The sequence below is a fragment of the Echiichthys vipera genome (assembly GCF_963691815.1).
Source record: "Echiichthys vipera genome assembly, chromosome: 11".
Classification (NCBI taxonomy): Eukaryota; Metazoa; Chordata; class Actinopteri; order Perciformes; family Trachinidae; genus Echiichthys; species Echiichthys vipera.
The window spans coordinates 28,975,548-28,999,561 of record NC_139836.1 but is presented as its reverse complement, the minus strand read 5'-3'; the positions used below and the strand labels follow the sequence as shown (position 1 = coordinate 28,999,561).

Below are 24,014 nucleotides of genomic sequence, written 5' to 3'. Positions count from 1 at the left end.
CTGTTATCGACTCTCCTGGAGTTCTCCGTTAATAGTTTTTACACACAAAAAAACTGTCTTAATGGCTTATTTGATGTGTGCACGTGTCGAAATTAAAGTGTAATTTACGCCGGAATGACACTGTAATGAAAGTAATCCTGTAGGCTAATGTCACTAGTTGGCCTCAAAGGTCTCATATTGTCAAAAGTGAGATTCCCATGTTTCGTTCATAAAGGTGTGTGGGGTGTATATAAATACTGTGAAAGTATCAAAAGTCTCAATCCACAGAGAACTGAGACAGCTGGTATGAGAAAACAATGTTGTTTTTGAACATTAAAAGCATGTAAACACATGTTCCAGTAGAAACCCAAAAATAAAGTAAAAGCCTGAAAATGAACATGATATGGGACCTTTAAAAAGAACGTTACAAAACACTGATGCTGTTGGACTGCATGGTCTAAAGCTGCACTTCAAGCCGCAAGTGGGCCTACAGCGCTTTACACTGACAATTATTGTTCTGTGTTGTTCTGTTATTGTTATGTAAATGTTATTGTTATTGTTATGTTTAGGTTTGTCCTGTTAAAATGTTTGGAAACTGTGAGCAAAGCATAAGCCGGAGTCAAATTCTCTGTATGTCCAACATACTTAGCAATAAACCTGATTCTGATTCTGATTCTGATTCTGAAGTAGTCGCCTATAAACGACTTCCGAGATGGGGATTATTGAATTTCCGAGGGGGCCATGAAGGCAGCATCGCTCCTGGTACCTTTTCATCACCAAGGTGTTTCATTAGTGTGAGCTGCCGCCGCTGGGCTGCTGTCGGCGCGTCCCCCTGACTCCCACTGAAGGACTACTGTCTGTTTCGAGTCTGCTCCCGTCCCAGAGAGCCTCACTATCCCACCTGAGACATATCCTGCACGGGAGACGCCACAGATTCAAACATGAGCACTCTGAGGGCGTTTAAGGAACCATTTGGTAAGTCCGAGATTCAAGTGTCCGTGTTCGTGCACTCATTCAACTGTTGCGTTCATATCCGCTCTTATTTCGCAAACTAAGCCAACACCAGTAAGACTTCCTTAGTGTATCATGCCTTATTATTGTTATGTTGTAACACACACGCATTTTTTACTTTTGAAAATGTATTCTTTTATTAGCTTAACTGATGGCCTACATTTAATTTATCATCGTTGGGGGGAACAGCGTTTACGTGTTTCCTGGTTATTCGTCTGATACCGCAACCAACCAAGTTTCCACCATTGAAATCTTCCCTCACTCTGCTTACAGGCTAATGGAAAGCCCGTTACCTTTTGCCTGGTGACATTTGTTGCCCAGTTGCCCAACCTATGTATAAATGAGTGCTAGACTGCTGTGGGGTGACTTACTAACTGTTCTGCTCTTAAAAAGCTGCTGACCAATTAAATAAAGATAAAACGAATATATGATTTCTAAATTACCCCGAGCGTCCCTTTGTGCATCATATGTTCTGTGAAAGTATTTTTTGGAAAATACTGAATCCCTTTGTCTCCTTTTATTTGATTTTTTTTTTTGGCCTAAAGACAATCAATATATTGAGTCTAATATAGACTTTCATAGTTTTAGTTCACACATGTGATCATAGAATATCAACTTATCTGGTCATTAAACCCCCAGATCCTCTGTGTCCTCACTACAGCCCTGATGGAAAATCCCAACGTTTTTCTCATCAATTACCTTATTACTGGTTGTATTAACAGTTGATTTATAACAGTTAATAAAGACAATAGTTACAATTATTACCCAAACCCTGCAAAAAAGGGCATCTATTAATAAGGTTCATCTGTCAAGTTGCCATTTTTAAGAAATCTGTAACTATTTCTTGGCTGTTGGCTTTTCAACATGCAAAAACCCCAAATGAATACATTAACATTATGAATGCATACATTTTAGTATTTGTTACATTAGTTATATTTAAATATTGCTGTTACATTCATAACACTTCACATGACAGAGTTGCCCATGACAACACTGTGTTTACACCTTTGTTTTAGAGATGATGAATGAAGTGTAGTTTAACTGTTGGGGGAAAGTTCAACTAACCCATACAAAAAAAAGGAACAGATGTGCAAATTGATTATTCTGACAAAGAACAAGATGTCTAGAGCAAATCAAAAATAAGTCATATCTAAAGTGTCTTGAGATCACTGTTGTTAGGATTTGGCACTATACAAATGAATTGAATTGAATTGAATGGTACAAACATGTGATTGTACACTTTTTATTCTTGGTTTCAGTGTTCTTGTTTGTTTTGCTATTCATATTGTGTAGATTGGACTACAGGATCATAATCGACGTATAGACGATGTTATTAATAATTACCAATATTCCAAATTGTAGATCCTAGCTTTAACAGCAGAAGCTCATATTTCTCACTCTCCAGTGCTGTCCTGTTGAGCTGAATGCAGTAACCTGGTACAGCTGAAGAACTTCTGTTGTACAATTTAATTCTGTTCTATACTCACAAGTATGGCTTTCCAAAACAAGCTGTATCACCAATTTATGATCATTTCTAAGTCACTGGTTCTCAAACTGTGGTACTTGTCCCACTGGTGGTGCTCAAAGATATCTCCAAAATAAGAAAAGGAAACATTAAGTACTTAAAGTCCTATTCTGCAACATTTGTTTGCTCATATTCACTGACGCAATCATTATGCTCCGATGGAACGACATAAATAATCCGTTTAAAAAGCAAACAAAAGTGCCTCTACGTGCACCTAGAGCTTGTTGTTTGTTTTGCAAAAATCCACAGTGCCCGTATCATCCTGTCCACTCAGTGCAGAGCTAACTCAGGCACAGTTTGTGCACACGCCACAGACACCCTCCGAATATCACAAGGCACACTCCTCAAGCTAGGCATACGGTTAGTGAAGTTAGCAGTTGCTATTTATGAGTTAGCCAGCCTACATCCAGCACAGCACCACAGCGTTTTACACAGTCGGACGCTCAGCTTCTACTGACTTCAATGGGGAAGCGTAGAGCGGGTTGTTCCACTGCAGCCAAACTAGATGCTCATTGGATAAATGCTGGGCTTTGTCCCACCCATCGGACGCTCAGCGTCTCTGGGAGTCTATGGGGCAGTGGGCTGGCTCGGACGCATGGCTTCTGCATGATGATTGGATGAGCTGTCGGAGGCGGAATCCTTTTTTGATTGACAGCTAAATGAGCGAATCAGCGATCTTGAAGAATAAACATCCAGCAGAGCATTTTCCAAGTTTTTCATTCTGTTGTTCTGAACTGATCCGGAGACTTTACCGATCCCCAGAGACTTTGTCTTTGTTAAAAACGACTAGTGTTGTGTTTGGAGACTCTGTTCTTTCCCAACTGGCTTCTTTCCCAATGAGCAGCAGCAACTGCGGAGCTTCTCCCCCGTCACTCACACTCACACTCACAGCGGGTCACACTTCACAGTAGCCTGGCGCAGCAGCTCCAGCTGGGCCAAGGCCGTTTAAGCAGCCTAGCTCTGCTGCCATTGAGAGGACACTGGTCAAGTCCCTGGAAAAGACGCCTAGTTGGTACGACAAGGTCACAGATCATTTTCTTGAAAAGGAACGAAGGGTAGAATTTACAAACACATTTATGATGTAGGATGGAAAAATGAGCTTTCCCTCCTTCAAAGACCAGCAGCCGCCACTGGTCTATGCTGTTTATTGATCAGAGAAGACACAGGCGTTCAGGTACATGTACAGGTGCATGTACACCAGGAATCTGGGATGCATGTACTGAAAAGCACTCAATGGGAGGGAGAGAAGGAGCTGGAGTCAATTCAATCTACCAGACTTTCCAACTGTAGCTTTAAAAAATATAATACTATCGAAATACTACAACATTTTAAAATACAATACTTAAACTTTTAGGATCTGTGAAATGTAATTTAAAATACGTAGCTCACGTTCATGAGTTATGAGCTAAACTGTGATGGTAAGAGAGTAATTAGAGGTAAAATGATTGGTTTGAAAACACCGCGGCTCCAAATGGGAACTGTTAGGAAGAGAAGTGCGGATCAGGAGGAGAATATTTAGAGCAGTCCTTCTGAAACTGAAGTCATGGCTGAAGACAGTCGACAATAAATCATCTTCTGATGCTGAATCAAGCTTCCTGTCCGTAGCTGAAGAGTGTCGGCCTACACTGCTGTGTTTGAATATTGGTGTTAGTGGTGGGACTGGAGAGAGCCTGGTGTTTTCTGAAGGGATACGTCATGTACAAAGTTTGAGAACCACTGTTCTAAGTCATTTTAGAGCATTTCTACGTCATCAATTTGTGATAATTTCTTAGTAAACTAGTATTTACCTTACAAAAGCTGAGCAGTGTTCAGAACGCCTTGAATCACAGCAGCAAAATTGGGTTTGCAGCTGTGACAGTCACACTATTGAGTGTCTGGAAACTGTTGAACTTGACTTAAATAGCGTTGTGCCGGCAGTTCTTGGGCTTGACTAATATGGGTTTTATTGGCTGGTACTGATAGAGATATGTTTGGTTTAAAGTCGTTTCTATAGGCTTTGTATGGGTTTAAAGCTCACCTATATTACACAAACAATTTATTTATTGTCTCCACCCTAATACAATGGAGGAAAATGGAATTCTATTTTATTTTTATATTTGTTTTGGCTCAAAGATTTGACAATTTTTGACCTTTCGACAACTACACTCCTGTAGTTTTGTGACTGTTTTGCACGGTAGGGACACTATTGCAGGAACAAAATCTGTCCACAGACATTCTCACCTGACCAAATACTCAAAAGCACCTCTGTGTTCCCACTGCAGTAGGTTTCTTCAGGACCACATTTTGCCACTATGAAACGTACACAACTGGTAGCACTCAACCTCCCGCACAAGCTCCGGCTCATTCCCAGACTGAGAGGTGACATTCCACGTCCCGAGAGCCAGCGCACCCAAACCAAGTGGTTCCTCCTGATATTGGTAGAACTTATTTTTTAAAATGTAACAGGTGAGGTAGTCTAAAATTAATAACAGATTAACAACGCATAACTGAAGGCACCTTTCAAATAATAAAATAAATAAGCTAATATAATAAATAAAATAAATGCAGCAGGTAATGGGACCTAAAAAATAAATGATCTGTACTATATTTTCGTGTGTGTGTGTGTGTGTGTGTGTGTGTGTGTGTGTGTGTGTGTGTGTGTGTGTGTGTGTGTGTGTGTGTGTGTGTGTGTGTGTGTGTGTGTGTGTGTGTGTGTGTGTGTGTGTGTGTGTGTGTGTGTGTGTGTGTGTGTGTGTGTGTGTGTGTGTGTGTGTGTGTGTGTGTGTGTGTGTGTGTGTGTGTGTGTGTGTGTGTGTGTGTGTGTGTGTGTGTGTGTGTGTGTGCTCAGTCTAGACTTCACTGTGGCCTGGGTCAGGTATTGGCATGCCATTCACCTCCATTCATGTGTGGAAACAAACTTGTGATAAAGCAGAGAGAGAGAGAAACTGCTTTGCCTCAGAGACATGGGTGGTCAAAATGGAGAAAAGCTGGGTTCACCTGTGTGGAATTATGGCCCTTAGCAATGTATTATGATGTGGTTTATATTTCATCTCTTGAACTTTATCCAGAGCGTGCAGTTACATGCCCCTGCATTCCCAGAGAGGGAGAAACAATGCTCAACTGATCTGGGGTTTGTCTTACACGTGATCATTTGGGCTGGAAGTCCTATGCTTTATGCACTGTATTTAAAGGGGAAAACCACCCAGAGCTGCAATGTTTAATTATGTACTTGTAGTTTTGCACTTTTGAGTATAATAATTAGAAATATCCTTCGATTTACATTACTTCATACATTTCCCTAAGAAAATTATACCTTTTTACCTTTAAGGCAAGCATGACTTTACTGAAAACCTGTCAGGTCAGGAGTCAGGTCATGGCTGTGAGCAATATATTGCTTTTACATTATATTTTCATGTTTCATGTTTTTCATTTATATTTCATTGAATGTCGTATGTTTGCAATATTTTCACATATATCACATATAAATCGTCATACAAAATCTAAAACATACATCAGCCTACATAGCTTCAGCGTTGGTTGGTTCCATACAAAGGAGGAAGCCAGAGAACCTGGAGAGAACCCACGCAGACACAGGGAGAACATGCAAACTCCACACGAGGGCTCAGTGAGAGAGGCGACAGTGCCAACCACCACCATCACACCACCGTGCCCCTGCAGAATTATTAATAACTTATAAATTCATTTGTATTAAAAAAAATTAAAAAAAATGTCACAAGAAAGATGAGAAAAAGCTACTACTGCCCTGATGCCTCCTGTCTGAGGGAACGTCCACACGATCAAAAATGACCTTTTTTTTTCTCTGTCGTTCTTAAAAAGTTTCCTGTCCACTCGGCCTTGACTCAAGAAATCTCTGCGATCCACAGGAAACGAGGTAAAGCGAAAGTGTACGCTGTAAAACACATGCCAGGCCTGGGTGGGGAGCTGTAACTGCCACAGAAATACACCAAAAGGGAGGAGAAGAGACGGGGAGACGCTGTGGAGAATCCAAACACCGGAGAGTTTCCCTCCAAATCTGGAGACTTCCCAGTTCCTCCTCCATCCTAGAGACAAATGTGTCACTGTTTCTGGTGTTAGTGTAGACTTCTGTGCTGTTTTGCACCAATCACTCTGCAGTTAGTGTCCTCAAGGAACAGAGGGTGCTGCTGGGAGCCCCTTCCCCGTCCCAAAGTACTCACAGATGCCACTTTCTCACTACATTTAGAGACTTTTCACATCTTCTTAGACCTTTATTTATAAAAAGAGACTAGAGAGCAGTTTAGCTCTTTATTCAGAGCATCAGGGAAAAGGGAGAAATCTGTGCTCGGCCTCATTCATTCCCATGCATGTGGCTCAGAGTCCAGTTCAGTAAACAGTCTATGGGTCCGTCTCTCTCCTCTCACGCAGCAGCACTGTTGTTGCTTTGCAACGCCGTGGGGTCAGAGGTCGGAGGTGGGGCGATGACGCCATCTTTTAACAAAGTATGAGCTTTCACTGTCCAGACCACAACGCCATGGGGTGCGTTTTACAATCTTCCCACTTTGGGACCTGGTTTCAAAAGATCCTGTTTTCAGGCTCCGATAACGCTGACTGTGTGTGGATGGTCGACTAAACCAGACTAAAGTTGTGCGGTTACAGGAGAAGGCGTCTTTGTGTGTACGGGCCCTGAAGCCGGCTCAAGCTGATTTTTTCTGATGCGTTTAGTCATCTTGAAGAGTTGTTCGCACGGGCAGCAGGGGGTGGGGCGAGGCCAGATACAGAATTCCTCAATTGTAAGAAATAGTAGAAGTGCTTTCCAGCTCCATCTCCAAGTTCTGTTTTTTACTTTCTATGTGGAAAAATCTTTATTAAAGAAAAATATTAAATATATTAGAATAGGTTTTTTTTTTTTTTTTAATACTTTAACATGTGTCTGGAGTGGGACTTCAAGCAATAGCTCACGACAGGCAGTGATGTTTTAGGATTATATCACAGTTAAGGGGTGTTGTTGGGATCAACATAAAGCATACATCCCAACTTATTATGGCCTGATGTGAGCTATTGCTTTCATAAAACGGTTACCAAGTATGGCAATATTAAAGTAATGGACATATTCCAGTTTAAACCGTTTCTACATGTATTATAAAAACTCATCCATAAAGCACTGAAATAGGCCCTCCTGGCTGGCGGTTGCTATGGATCGTACTGTCTTGATTCTGTGTGGTCAGGTACGATGGCATGTTGGCGCTGTTCGGTGCTCTCCACGGTGCTGAAATGGACACTAACGTGCTTTGCTAGCTCAATCTGGTTGTAAATAAGAAAGCTACTGTGCTATTGTACAGATTTAAGCAACATAGAATTGTTTCTACTCCTGTTTGAGCCAGCCAGTCAACTTAAGCTAACGTTAGCTCCTAGAGATCCTGGAGTTTTTCAAACTGAATAAATACCACACATCGTAAACACTAAACTGCTTTGCTAGCTCAATCTTGTTATAACTAACATATCTGCTGAAAATAATATTTTCTCCATGGACATGTAGTGTGCCGCCCTCAATATATGTACTACATATACCGTATATTGGTATTAAGTTAAACGCCTTCTTCTCATCATAACTCTGCAGACTGTCAGCAGTTTATCCACAGGTTTACAAACTTGAAAAAAGGTGAAACTGAGAACACACAAACGTGGCCAAATCAGACAAATTGCTTACTGTAAATCTTTTGTAAATATGCTATAATGATATTTTTACCATGAATGGGTGATATAATGAGCGTACTTTTTAAGCTTAAGTCGTTTGTCACATATCAGCCGTGCTGAATGAAGTGCCTGATGTATGACCCAAAGGGAAGTGAAAGTTCAGCAAAATTCAGCATAAACAACATGTTTTACCTGGGACTGTGCATAGGTGATCATGATGTCTGCAGGCAGTGTAAACCTACCTAATGTGTATATGAGTCATGTGGATGCAAGAAATGCAATATGTTAAATAAATGTAAGACCAAATAGCAAGTTAAGTCCACACCAGGACATTATTTGTCCCTCACAGCTGATGCGCCTGGACATGGCTGTTACACAGGAGGTATGTGTGTTTGAACTGGAGCAGACTGCTGTTCTCAGGGGATTTAAGAAGGTAAACATGAGATTTACAGAACCAGTCAAAAATGGACACGCTTTATTTACCTTTGACTGGTAGCCCACTGTCCACACGTAAAATTGTGTTTTAAAGCACAATTTTTTTCTCGTGTTTATAAAGACAGGACAATGAAATTGTAAACATGACTAACAGTAATGCAAAGGGTGCAGATATATATATGGAACAATTAACAGACTGCTATATACACATGAAGTAGGTGGATGTGACGGCGTTCTATAGTGTATGCAGCAATACTTGTCAAAGAACAGTGAGTATTTAAAGGATGAAATATAGAAGTTGGAGGTGGATATGACGGTGTTATTGCAAAGGGATTGTTTTGACTGGTAACACGCATTATTCACGTGTCATTAGTGTCATTGTCATTAGTGGCGTTCAGGTTTAATGGCATTCATAGGCTATAACGTTAGCTGTCACATTCACTTCACTGGTGTGTGTGTGTATGCGTGTCTGTGTGTGGCGCAGACGTGCAAATTGTATGTTTATTTTGTCAACATCAGCTCCTGTCACAAATCGAAGACATGCTGACGTCTCTCACCGAAAGATTTGTGACTGATTTTTTTTTTTTTTAACTTTTATTTATACAGGTAATCTCATTGAGACACATAGTCGCATTCTCAAGAGAGACAAAACAAAACACAGTTACATAGAACATGACATTCACACAAAGAGAAAACAAAACACAGTCCATAAAGGTTACGAGTGCAAAGTATCCTGGCAGTAGTTTAAAACTATCCAGAATCACAAGGGCAGATCCTCACAGACGATCTCTCCAGATTTCGTAAAATTAGTTTAAAATCCTCCAGAGGAACTACGCTCGAAACCCTCAGTTCCTTCTGCAGTTTGTTCCAGGTTAACGGGGCAGAGTAGGAAAAGATCTCAACGAGAGTTCCCAGATAGATCTGCTGAGACAATGAGAATCAATCCATCTGGAGGAGTCAGGTTAGCGTTTCCTGGCATTAAAGGAAAATAGGATTTGTGCCTTAAATACGAAGGTCAGATGAGAGACAACCTAATTGGACACATTGCTTACGGTTTGAGAGATCATTTGAAAACCAACCGACCTGGATCTGACGGACCCATACGTGATAATCTCTGGTATAAAATGCCATGGTCAACAGCAGGGCTTTGACTCTGAACTTCGATATTCAAATATATTTGGAGCGAATATTAGGCCACCCTTAATATTCGAACCTGTTATGGACATCATTTTTTGTAAATGTGTTTGCTTGTAAGCCTGTGAATGTTTGCTGACATGTTCAATGTTTGCATTATCAATTCAGATTCCAGGGCTTTTTCACGCCTGGTGAAGTTGTGAATCACAAGCTCATTAGCGAGGCTATTATTGTCCATCTGGGCTCCTGTAGGTGACGTTAGCGTCTAACTGTCAACCTCAATGTGTGACACTTAAGAGGCCTGGACTTTAAATGAAAACAGTCGTGCCTGTGTTTTACTTCTGAAAACATATTTGCCTGCCTATTGACATTGATACACTGCCCTCTGGTGACAGAATAACATATACAACTTAATTTTGACACCAATATAGGTCTGACTGAAGATGTTTAATGGTCAAAATATTATTCATAAATATTCAAATATATTCGAATATTGGACTAATCAATAAAAGGTGCAGCACAATAGCTTTTGGCATCCAAGGCTTCCACAATATCATTAACCACTTTCACAGTAGCAGTTACTGTACTGTGATGCTTCCTAAAACCAGACTGACAAGGAGATCAAATCTTATTCAAGCACATGTATTCCTGTATTTGGTCATTAACAGCCTGTTATTCAAGCACATGTATTCCTGCATTTGGTCATTAACAGCCTGTTATTCAGGCACATGTATTCCTATATTTGGTCATTAACAGCCTGTTATCAAGTACATGTATTCCTGTATTTGGTCATTAACCAGACTGTGTAGGAGATAGTATCAAAATAGTATCGCCTACGTAGGGGATAAACTTGGGCTTTGGCCAACAATGCCCAAAAAAAAAATTCACCTTTATATCATAATGAAACAAAAATGGAAAAGGAAAGCAAGTGTGTAGTGTTTTCAGACATGAATTATTAATTCCACACTCCCCACAACTAATTACTTTTAGAAATAGAGAGACTGAAAGCAGCATTGGAGCCAAGTGCTACATGTCAACATTTCCTTGTAGTCTTGTGTGGGCTGGTCTCCAATCTGTGGGAGTGGGATTTTACCTTTAAATTCCCCTCAGTGGATTGCACTTGCCATGCTATCTTCTGTTAAAAGAGAAAATTGTGAATTCCATAATGAGAAATCCACTCTCAGTGCCAGAAAAGGCAGTTGAAGTACACGTCATAGATCATGCAGAGATACTCAGTGTGTGTGTGTGTGTGTGTGTGTGTGTGTGTGTGTGTGTGTGTGTGTGTGTGTGTGTGTGTGTGTGTGTGTGTGTGTGTGTGTGTGTGTGTGTGTGTGTGTGTGTGTGTGTGTGTGTGTGTGTGTGTGTGTGTGTGTGTGTGTGTGTGTGTGTGTGTGTGTGTGTGTGTGTGTGTGTGTGTGTGTGTGTGTGTGTGTGTGTGTGTGTGTGTGTGTGATGATGCACATGTGTTTCCATAGAAAGGTCAGTGTCATGACGAAAGCTCATGTACGTGGGCGGCTTTTCAGAGTTAAAGTGCAATTCATAAATTCAGAAGTAAAATCATCCCAGGCCATCAAGACATTTATATATAAAAACATAATTCAACATAATTAATAACCATTATTTGTTATACCGTCTGTTAATGACACCGGCAACAATAATAAAATGTATTTATTTCTTATGTCAAACTAGGCTAACGTTACTTACATGTTTAAGGTGGTATGTCATGTTTGTCTAACGTTACTTACATGTTTAAGGTGGTATGTCATGTTCGTCTAACGTTACTTGCATGTTTAAGGTGGTAGGTCATGTTCGTCTAACGTTACTTACATGTTTAAGGTGGTAGGTCATGTTCGTCTAACGTTACTTACATGTTTAAGGTGGGAGGTCATGTTCGTCTAACGTTACTTACATGTTTAAGGTGGTAGGTCATGTTCGTTTAACGTTATCTACATGTTTAAGGTGGTAGGTCATGTCCGTCTAACGTTAGTTACATGTTTTAAGGTGATAGATCATGTTCGTCTAACGTTACTTGCATGTTTTAAGGTGGTAGGTCATGTTTGTCTAACGTTACTTACATGTTTAAGGTGGTAGGTCATGTTTGTCTAACGTTACTTACATGTTTAAGGTGGAAGGTCATGTTCGTCTAATGTTACTTACATGTTTAAGGTGGTAGGTCATGTTCGTCTAACGTTATCTACATGTTTAAGGTGGTAGATCATGTCCGTCTAACGTTACTTACATGTTTAAGGTGGTAGATCATGTCCGTCTAACGTTACTTACATGTTTTAAGGTGATAGATCATGTTCGTCTAACGTTACTCACATGTTTTAAGGTGGTAGGTCATGTTCGTCTAACGTTACTTACATGTTTAAGGTGGTAGGTCATGTTCGTCTAACGTTACTTACATGTTTTAAGGTGGAAGGTCATGTTCGTCTAACGTTACTTACATGTTTAAGGTGGGAGGTCATGTTCGTCTAACGTTTCTTACATGTTTAAGGTGGGAGGTCATGTTCGTCTAATGTTACCTACATGTTTTAAGGTGGTAGGTCATGTTTGTCTAACGTTACTTACATGTTTAAGGTAGTAGGTCATGGTTGTCGTAGACGATTGATAGGCAAAGTTTTTCTTCCAAAGTTTGCATGTGACCCTCTTGGAGTCATCCTTGTTCTTTTCAAAGTGATCCCATATTTTAGACGTCTTTACCGACATGATTGGATATAAATTATTAACTGTCTAACCACAATGTTGAAGGGACCTGCTGTCTAAAAAAAAAAAAGCACTGACAGTGAGTGAGTGTCACAACTTCCTGTACCTGGCCCTTCATATTAAAAGCCTTCCAAACTTTAAGGCCAGCCACCAGTCACAGATTTTCAACTTAATTATGACAAGAAATGGCTCCAAATGTTTTTTGTTTTTTTCCTGAGACTAATGGACTACTGAAATTTTGGTCGGCTAATGATTTTTTTGGTCGACTATTTGGGGGCAGCCCTAATGGAAATACACCACGATCAGCTTATTGTGAGTGTTATTTATCAAGGTAAAATGATTATTGTCCCACCTAAAAGTTTCACTGTCTGAGGCTGATATGCAGGCTGGTTACAGTGTCTCTGTGACCTATATAAATGACTGCTCCCTTTCAAGGGAACAACACCTTTAAAGCTTTACGGAGGAAATGGCCTGCTTACACCTGATCACTTAATCGTAATTCATTCTAGTTTCCCATGCAAAATAACGTTTCGTCGTCATAGAGTGTAACCTAAGAAAGGCTAGGTGGGTTCTTTATTTGGAGCCCTTTGGATACAATGACTTTACAGTGATGTAGACTGATGAAGGCCAACATAGCCCTGTTCAGGTATTTTCTGGAGCTGAAAAGCTGCCTTTGTACTGCTCTCCCAACTCATCCGTGAATGTGCTTGTGCAAAATATTCCTTTTCAGCACTGAGGGCATTTGATTGAAGAGTTTTCCATGTTAGTGCTGAACAGTAATGTCATTATTTCTGAGAGGCTATCATACACTAAAAGCTGGTTTGCTTTTACCAGGGATGAAGTGGATATGTCAGTGGTTATTTGGGTTATACATGTATATCTTGTTTTATATTGTGTATTGTGTGTGCGTGTGTGTGTGTGTGTGTGCGTGTCATAAAGCAATATCATAAAAATAGTCTTCCTACTAGTGTTGTTTTTGGCGGCCTGTTTTACTTTTAGTCTAGTCTAGTTTTAGTCGACTAAAAGTCTGAGAGTTTTAGTCTAGTTTTAGTCGACTAAAAGTCTGAGAGTTTTAGTCTAGTTTTAGTCAAAGAAAATTGTATATTAGTCTCTTTTTAGTAATGCAATTATATTTAATCAATATAATAAAAGTACCTAGTAGCATTGACGAAACCAACATTTTCTTTTAGCCAAACCCATGCAGATATCTTTTGTTTACATGCATGTACAGGTCTAGAAGAAGTAATCCAATTTATGTTGATGCCAAATTCAGATCAGTGTGATTTGCTCTGTGAAATACAAAACTAGTGAAACTATTTGGCCAACAAGGGGAAGTTTAGTGCACCTATAGAGTGAGTCAGTCAGGTAGGAACTAAAAACTCACTTTACACTCTCACACAAACAAATACACACACACATACGCTAGTCACACGCGCACACACAGACACACACGCACGCTATTCTCACACACAGACACACGCGCACACACACACATGTTCGCAGCTCCAGTGGCTAACGTCTAAAGCTAACGTTAAAACCCGACACATTAACCGTAGGCTCATGTCGCACGAGCTTTCTAATACAGAAAGTATCGTTACGTTACGTCTTGACTGACCTAAATGTCATTATGGGATGCCCTGAGGTGTCTTTTTCCACAACACATTCCGTTTTCCTTTCCACGTCTGTGTAATGAAAGTATTTCTTCTTTTTCTCCCAAACACGACCCCCGGCTGGTGTCACACTTTGTTCTCAAGATCCTTTAGTTTAGTTAACTCTAACGTTAACGCTGAACCACAGCAGCGGCAGCTTCAGAATCTATATAATGCGTGCGTGGGGATTGAGGAAGTGACATCGCCCAGACGGGAGACTGGGAGAGAAACTTCAAAATAATAATAATAATAATAACGTGACTAAACGAGACGAAACAACGTTATTTCGTCTCGTTTTCGTCAACGAAAATGAAGAGACATTCCGTCTCGTTTTTATTCGTCAACGAAATTGCATTATATATTTCGTCCTAGTCATCATCACATGCCCAGCATTTTCGTTTTGTCTCGTCTAGTTTTCGTCACGTGTCATGCACACGTTTATCTCATTATTAACAGCCGACATTATTACAAGTCATACTGTATATGACAGAAACTAAGGAAAAGCATAACAGGTCCCCTTTAAATGATCCCAATGTGTCAAACCCAAGTTTTACTGCCTACATTAACTTGTCCAAACTACGTCATACCCTCATACCATAAAATACTCCCCTGCTGGAGGATGTGGCTTTTCTCTGCATGTCTGTGGTTGACAGTTTAGTGATATGTAGGAATAGGATGAAATGAGTAGAGGTGACAGCCTAAAGTCACACTATTGAAACTTTTTATTTGTATTTGTTTATACTGTATTTGTGTGTATTTGAATTTGTGTTATGTCAAAGCACTTTGTAAACTGTTACAGGTGCTGTACAAATACATGTATTATTAATATTGTTATTATTTCCCTTTTTTGTAACAGACAGAATCATCTCTGAACCTGTGGAGGACACAGACACCACCAGCTTTGTGGCAGAATTTGTAAGCTCCTTTCTTTATTCTTTTCTCCTCTTGTGCTGGTTTAACTGTCTCATTGTCTTGACTTGTTTCCTATCCAGAGTCCTCATTGTTCTCCCTCAGAAAACACAGACTTACAGTAATCTGCTAAGAAATGTACCATAACTGAGCACACAACAGTGATTGCTCACCCCAGGGCTCATGGAAGGACAGGTTGTAGCAGGCCCTTCCTTCTCTTAGCACAGAAGAGAGTCCTTTTCTTCCACACTTAGACTACACCTTGAATGTGGCCTCAGTCATATGAACAGACTGAATACAAAGCTTTCAAGGAAAGGGTTAACAGAGCAGACAAACTGTACTTATTTGTATGTATTTGTTTATTGAGTTAGCGTTAAACTATTTAGCAGCTTTATTCATTTCCTTTCTAATATTCTCTTGTCTGCCCTTGTCTCTCCCACAGTCCCTGGAGGCCAATTATCCAGTGCAGGTGACAGATCCAAATGGTAAATAAGAGAATCAAACCACAGTGGTCCATTTTTGCATGCATGTGTATGAACATACTACTGTTAAAAAGGTCAACACTCGTCACAGTACAACCAGGGTTCTAAATTAACTTTTTTAATCACCAGCCAGTCAGATTTTCCACTTTCCAATTTTTTTTCTGAAAATAAGAGAATGCCACTGAATGCATTTGATCATTTTATAAACATTGTTGGCATGAAAACACAAGTACAATACTAGGGTGCAGCTGCCGAATGTTTTTGTAATCGAGTATTCTACCGATTATTCCATAGATTAATTGAGTAATCGGATAAAAAAATTATAATTTTGCGTAAAAATTAGGGATGGAACGGGTCACAAAATCCACTGTTTGGTTCATATCATGGTTTTGGGGTCAAGGTTTTGCGGTTCGGTTGTTTTTTTCTATTTCTTTTAGATTCTAAAAATACCATGTATCACATCTATAGCCTAAAAATGTGATTATTTTATTAATCAGATATTCTTAAGGACATGTCATGCAATCATGCAAAAACTGAAATAATGAGGCAGCTTGTTTAGGGATTACTGTAACAATCTTAAATGAAAGTGAAGTGAAATTTTGAAACAGTAGGAGACAAATTGCTGCATTAATACGTTTATATATTTATTTGGCAAAAGGGTAAACAATTGTTTGCCTTCCAGGTAAGAATATAAACACTTTTACATTATCAAATCTTGGAAAAAATGAAGAAAATAGGTTTTCTTTCACTGAAATACGCACAAACAGCAATCACTGAACTGACTGAATAAATGCTACATCAGGGTGATTCAATTAATTTAGAACTGGGGCCGGTTGACGAAAATGATTCAAAATGAGGGGCCGTAAAAATATGAGCATCAAGTTAATGGATATTGTAAAACAATGCAGCGACATAGGAGTAAATACAGTATATTGTCTTTATTTTATTAAGTCATAGGCCTCAAAGTGCAACAAGCTTGTCAAAAAACAACGTTAGCTAATGCTAGCTAACTCCCTCCTCTTTAGTCATTTAGTTTAATGTGAACTTTTGACTTTACTTTACTTACGTTAGCTAACTCCCTCCTCTTTAGTCATTTAGTTTAATGTGAACTTTTGACTTTACTAAAGTTAGCTAACTCCCTCCTCTTTAGTCATTTAGTTTAATGTGAACTTTTGACTTTACTAAAGTTAGCTAACTCCCTCCTCTTTAGTCATTTAGTTTAATCTGAACTTTTGATTTTACTTTACTAACGTAAGCTAACTCCCTCCTCTTTAGTCATTTAGTTTAATCTGAACTATTTACTAACATTAGCCAACTTCCTCCTCTTTAGTCATTTAGTTTAATCTTCATTTTTGACTTTACTAACGTTAGCTAACGACCTCCTCTTTAGTCATTTAGTTTAATCTGAACTTTTGATTTTACTTTACTAACGTAAACTAACTCCCTCCTCTTTAGTCATTTAGTTTAATCTGAACTATTTACTAACATTAGCCAACTTCCTCCTCTTTAGTCATTTAGTTTAATCTTCATTTTTTACTTTACTTTACTAACGTTAGCTAACTCCCTCCTCTTTAGTCATTTAGTTTAATCTGAACTTTTGATTTTACTTTACTAACGTAAACTAACTCCCTCCTCTTTAGTCATTTAGGGCGCGCTCACACTATCCTCCCGGACCGAGACCCGGACTTAAGGGTAGTTGTCCCCCCTCCCTCTCCCCCCCGCGCCCCAGCCCCGTTTGTACTCACACTACCAGGGCCTCGGCCAATACTTCTTGATGTCCATACGCCTTCAAGCCGTAACACGTCACACGCATTGATCGCGTGTGTGTGGCTTTGTTTACAAATCTTTCCATAGACCTCGGAGTTTTTGTGCGTCTTGTCGACTGTTTTTGAATATTTTCATCCGACCAAATCTGCAGTAAACACTCCACCTCCGCACCACACCAACGTGAACCTTTCACCACCATTGTTGTTGTTGTTAAATGTCCGTGCATGGTCCGTCCTTCTATTTACATGTCTGAACAGGCGGACATAACGCTACTGCCGTAGGGCTCGTGCTCGTGCGCGTACACGTGCGCACGCTCGTGCTCGTACATGTGCAAACGGCTCCGCTAAAGCCCACCTATTTCAAGCGGGCCGTGGAGGGCCAGCTGGCCCCAGTTGAGCGCGGAGCGGGTACGCTCACACTACTTAAAGGTACTAGACTTTAGCTGAAAAAACGGTTTTGGCCGCGGCCAAAAGGATAGTGTGATCACGCTCTTAGTTTAATCTGAACTATTTACTAACATTAGCCAACTTCCTCCTCTTAAGTCATTTAGTTTAATCTTCATTTTTGACTTTACTTTACGAACGTTAGCTAACTCCCTCCTCTTTACTCATTTAGTTTAATCTAAACCTTTGACTTTACTTTACCCGTAAAACCTGTTTGGGCACGGTACGGATGGACAGTGTGAGTGCGCCCTCAGTTTGGTCTGAACTTTTGACTATACTTTATTAAAGTTAGCTAACTCCCTCCTCTTTAGTCATTTAGCTTAATCTGAACTTTTGACTTTACTAACGTTAGCTACCTCCCTCCTCTTTAGTCATTTAGTTTAATCTGAACTTTTGACTTTACTTAAGTTAGCTAACTCCCTCCTCTTCAGTAATTTTGTTTAATCTGAACTTTGGACTTTACTCGTGTTAGCTAACTTCCTCCTCTTTAGTCATTTAGTTTAATCTGAACATTTGACTTTATTAATGTTAGCTAAGTCCCCCCTCTTTAGTCATTTAGACTCTTTAGCCCAATATTCATCACCGGCCAAACTGTTAATAATAACTTACTAGCCACTTGCCAAAATCAATTTTAACCCCTGACCCAAATCCAATTCAGCACCTATAGAATGTCATGTATCAGTTAATAGATGGCGCCAAGTACTGTCACAGACTGTCAAGGAGCTCACTGATGTCCTGATCCAGGTCTGGGAGGAGATCCCCCAGGACACCATCTATTGATCTATCTATTTATCTATCGCAGTGTTTCCCACAGACCAGGTATCAATGTGTGGTGCAGGGTTGTACAACCTTTTGAGGGGCAGGGGCTCTGACCTCTCCCCTGTACAGACTCTGACAACCGACGATGATCGATAGCACAGTGCTTCCCCTGGGTTTACAGCTTTTTTTGGGGGGGGGGCATATTTTCTGATGTAAGCTCTCTGTCTGCTGGTGTGCGTGCAACAGAAAGTGTAAACGCGCGGCCATGTAGAGACAAAAATTATAGGCCATCGTGTGAATAAGATAAATATATAGGGGTGTGCCGATTGCAATTTTGCTTGGCCGATCCCGATTATTTATAGAGTCTAACCTGCCTATACCAATTTTTGTCAATTCTGATTTTTTTTTTTCCCCTTACTATGATTCGCAGCATACAGAAACATTATTGGAAATGTTCTTTCTTTTATTGAACCAAAACTATAAAACAAAGTAGTATCAATATTGGTAGAACTCATACATCTCATCTCATCTCATCTTCAACCGCTTATCCAAGGTCGGGTCGCGGGGGCAGCAGCTTTAGCAGGGGACCCCAAACTTCCCTTTAACCAGCGCTAAATGGGGGACCCCGAGGCGTTCCCAGGCCAGTGTGGAGATATAATCTCTCCACCTATTCCTGGGTCTTCCCCGAGGCCTCCTCCCAGCTGGACATGCCTGGAACACCTCCCTAGGGAGGCGCCCAGGGGGGATCCTTACTAGATGCCCGAACCACCTCAACTAGCTCCTTTCAACGCAAAGGAGCAGTGGCTCTACTCCGAGTTCCTCACAGATGGCTGAACTTCTCACCCTATCTCTAAGGTAGACTCCAGTCACCCTCATGAGAAAACCCATTTTGGCCGCTTGTACCCGCGACCTCATTCTTTCAGTCATGACCCAGCTTTCATGACAATAGGTGAGGGTAGGAACGAAGATTGACCGGTAGATCGAGAGCTTTGCCTTCCGGCTCAGCTCTCTTTTCGTCACAACGGTACGGTAGAGCGACTGCAACAACGCCCCCGCTGCTCCGATTCTCCGGCCAAACTCACACTCCATCGTCCCCTCACTCGTGAACATGATCCCGAGGTACTTGAACTCCTTCATTTGGGGTAAGGACTCATTCCCTACCTGGAGTAGGCAATCCACCGGTTTCCTGCTGAGAGCCATGGCTTCAGATTTAGAGGTGCTGATCCTCATCCCAGCTGTTTCACACTTGGCTGCGAACCGATCCAGTGAGTGCTGAAGGTCACTGACCAACGATGCCATCAGGACCACATCATCAGCAAAAAAGCAGAGACGAGATCCTCAGCCCACCAAACTGCAACCCCCCCTCCGGGACTACGCCTCGATATCCTGTCCATGAAAATCACCTACAGGATTGGTGACAAAGCGCACCCCTGGCGGAGGCCAACCCCCACCGGGAACGAATCCGACTTACTGCCGTGGATACTCCCGCAGCACCTCCCACAGTATCCCCCAAGGGACCCAGTCATATGCCTTCTCCAGATCCACAAAACACATGTAGACTGGATGGGCATACTCTCAGGCCCCCTCCAGGATCCTTGTGAGAGTGAAGAGCTGGTCCGTTGTTCCACGTCCAGGACGGAATCCACATTGTTCCTCTTCAATCTGAGGTTCAACTATAGGACGAACCCTCCTTTCCAGCACCTTGGAGTAGACTTAACCAGGGAGGCTGAGTAGTGTGATACCCCTGTAATTGGCACACACCCTCTGGTCCCCCTTTTTAAACAGATGAACCACCAATCCGGTCTGCCATTCCCTTGGCACTGTCCCAGACTTCCACGCAATCTCATCAATCCCTGGGGCTTTGCCACTGTGGAGTTGTTTGACTACCTCAGTGACTTCCGTCAGGGATATTGACAATGATTCCCCATCAGCCTCCAGCTCTGCCTCTACAAAAGAGGGCTTGTTTGTCGGATTAAGGAGTTCCTCAAAGTGCTCCTTCCACCGCCCGATTACCTCATCGGCTGAGGTCACCAGCGTCCCGTCCTTAATGTAAACAGCTTGGACGGTTCCCCGTTTCCCCCTCCTGAGATGTCGAACGGTTTTCCAGAAGCACCTTGGTGCCGCCCGAAAGTCCTTCTCCATGGCTTCTCCAAACTCCTCCCACACCCGCTGCTTTGCCTCTGACACAGCAGAGGCTGCAGCCCTTCTGGCCTGTTGGTACCTTGCAAATGCCTCCGGAGTCTCCTGGGATAACATATCCCTGAAGGCCTCCTTCTTCAGTCGGACAGCTTCCCTAACCCTTGTCGAGGGTTACCGCCCCTTGAGGCACCTAAGACCTTGAGGCCACAGCTCACCGCTGCAGCTTCAGCAATGGAAGCTTTGAACATTGCCCACTCGGGTTCAATGCCCCCAACCTCCACAGGGATGCCAGAAAAGCTCCGCCGGAGGTGTAAGTTGAAGATCTCTCGGACAGGGGCCTCCTCCAGACGTTCCCAGTTCACCCGTAGTACTCATTTGGGCTTACCTGCTCTGTCCAAAATCTTTCCCCATCCTCTGACCCAACTCATCACCAGATGGTGATCAGTTGACAGCTCTGCCCTTCTCTTCACTCGAGGGTCCAAAACATACGGCCTCAGATCAGACCCTCTCGTCCACTGGGGTGAACTCCAACACCGCGGTGCTCAGCCAGGGGTTTGTGAGTATCCCCACACCCGCCCTGCGCCTCACAACCTGGGCAACTCCAGAGAAGAATAGGGTCCAACCCCTATCAAGGAGTACGGTTCCAGAACCGAGACTGTGTGTGGAGGTAAGCCCCACCAGATCTAACTGGTAGCACTCAACCTCCCGCACAAGCTCCGGCTCATTCCCAGACTGAGAGGTGACATTCCACGTCCCCAGAGCCAGCGCACCCAAACCAAGTGGTTCCTCCTGATATTGGTAGAACTTATTTTTTAAAATGTAACAGGTGAGGTAGTCTAAAATTAATAACAGATTAACAACGCATAACTGAAGGCACCTTTCAAATAATAAAATAAATAAGCTAATATAATAAATAAAATAAATGCAGCAGGTAATGGGACCTAAAAAATAAATGATCTGTACTATATTTATTTTCGTGTGCGTGTGCGCGTGTGCGCGTGTGCGCGTGTGCGTGTGCGTGTGCGTGTGCGTGTGCGTGTGTGTGTGTGTGTGTGTGTGTGTGTGTGTGTGTGTGTGTGTGTGTGTGTGTGTGTGTGTGTGTGTGTGTGTGTGTGTGTGTGTGTGTGTGTGTGTGTGTGTGTGTGTGTGTGTGTGTGTGTGTGTGTGTAAGAGAGGGTCGAGTGGGCATTACAGTAAATAGTTTCAGTTAGGCCTGGATGATATGGCCAAATTCTTCTATCCTGACCCGTCTATATGAAATAGCCAATGGCCACCTGTTTTTGTATACTTATGTAGAAACTAGTGATGTCCTGTGGGCACAGATGTGCTAATGCAGTGGCGGCTGCTGGTCTTTGAAGGAGGGGAAGCTCATTTTCCCGGCCTACATGTTTGTTTATTTATATTTAAATTCTACCCTTCGTTCCTTTTCAAGAAAATGATCTGTGACCTTGTCGTACTTGACCAGTGTCCTCTCAATGGCAGCAGAGCTAGGCTGCTTAAACGGCCTTGGCCCAGCTGGAGCTGCTGCGCCAGGCTACTGTGAAGTGTGAACGCTGAGAATCTGAGAGCGCTGAGGTCGAAAGATCAAATGCTACTGGAAGTCCCTAGGACCAGACAGAAAACCAGAGGGGACTGAGCCTTTGCCGCGGCCGCCCCTAGGCTCTGGAACAGTCTTCCCTGGTATATTAGATCAGCCCAGACCCTGGAGGTTTTTAAGTCCTTATTGAAGACCCACCTGTTCTCCATGGGTTTAATTCAGGCTGAGCATGACACCATTCTACTGTATTTTATTTGTATTTTTTATTCTTATTGTATTGTTAACTGAACCGTAGAGCACTTTGGTCGACCTTTGGTCATTTAAAATGTGCTCTATGAATAAAGTTTGATTTGATTTGATTTGAACTGTGTCTCTAATTTAAACATGTAGCACTGTGGTAAACTTAGACCAGGTCACTGTGAGAATTTACAGTACATTTACATAGTCAGTTCAAACATATTTGTCAGTGATATATATATATATATATATATATATATATATATATTTATATATATATATATATATTCCTGCAGTGTTTTTTATCATAATACACTGATGACAGTGATGTGTCTCAAGCAGATGCTGTGACACTCCACCTGAGCTCCATGCCTTCTGGATACCCGAGCCCCTCCTCAGCCAGAATAAGACAGGTCAGTATTAACACTATTGATGCGCAACCGGTGTTTAAAACATTAGTTCCTTATTGACGTCTTTCACACAGAGTGCATCACTAAAAAATGTAGATATAACGGAATAATTATCGTGGGAACCAGATGAATCTGCAGAGCTCATGTTTCATTTGCTCTGGTAGGTACATCCGGCCCATCTCAAGTTCTTTCAGATTTCTGGCCAGATCCAGGGGATGCCAATCACAAACGTTTCTCATGTTTAAGACGATGACTGACAGAGAAGTCTCATTCTCTGTCTGAGCAGCTTACAAGACTCTCAAAACTCAGATCAAACTGTGAGCCTAGACAGTACTGATCACTAACTGTATTGCCTACTTGTCATCTAAAATGTTTTCAGAAACACATTTTAGTATACTGTTAAGGCGTAATTTGACAAAGTTTGTGGCCTGGCTGCCATTGTTTTTCTTCTTCAAATCAGAGCAATTCACCCAACTGTGACTGGTTGTAGGTCGATCTAATCGCGTCCAGGGTTTTTGCTCTGCACCAAAGATAACGCCCTCTGAGAGGACCCAGACTAAAATGCATTTGTGAATTAAAAAAGGTTTAGGCCCATCCAGTGACAGCAAAGTTATACATAAGTGTTAAAGTTATTAGTCAATAAGACATAGTATGTGTCATAATAAACAGACAATGAGATTAGTAAATTCACAATAACAGCCCAAGGAAATAAACAATAGAAATGTTTCTTTTCATTCTTTACAAAAACATGTTAAACATGAGAAACCCTCAATTAAGTCATTAGTTGTAAGAGCATGCCAAATATTAATCCGTATATACCTGCCACCAATGTGTTGTCTTGTCTCCAACAATTCAACGTTTCCTAATTGAGTGGTCAGTTGCACGTGCAGAACCTGTTAAGGAAACAACCCTACTTGGTTAGGTTTACACCGTGTCCTAACATGTGACGCCAGGGAGCATCAGTGATAAAGTCTGTTTCATAACAATGTCCTACAGTAAGTGGTTTGCAGGGTTAGTGCATCTGTCCAGCTCAGCACTCCCTTTTGTCAGACCCCCTTTTCTATTTTTATTCCTGATGCACTTGAACAGCTGATCCAAGTGTCATTGAAGCTACTCAGGGCCAGATGAGGTAAAACCAGAGGAGTCTCAGTGGAAATGATAGTCACTGTATGTGTGTGCATTGCAGAACAGAGCTCTGGGGAAACAGAAGCCTCTTCGAAGTGACGGGGGGAGTCCACTG

The 24,014-nt window shown here is 41.6% G+C and overlaps 1 protein-coding gene across 1 annotated transcript in view; it reads left to right on the top strand.

Moving 5' to 3' along the window:
• The first annotated feature begins 796 nt into the window (after window positions 1–796).
• The window catches only part of edaradd (EDAR-associated death domain), a 32,454-nt gene continuing 9,236 nt past the window's right edge, over window positions 797–24,014 (top strand). The window contains exons 1-4 of the mRNA XM_083923319.1: window positions 797–954; window positions 14,948–15,006; window positions 15,443–15,485; window positions 22,707–22,777. Coding sequence (XP_083779445.1) covers window positions 921–954; window positions 14,948–15,006; window positions 15,443–15,485; window positions 22,707–22,777 — 207 coding nt within the window. The 5' untranslated portion in view covers window positions 797–920. The remainder of the gene's footprint in view (window positions 955–14,947; window positions 15,007–15,442; window positions 15,486–22,706; window positions 22,778–24,014) is intronic.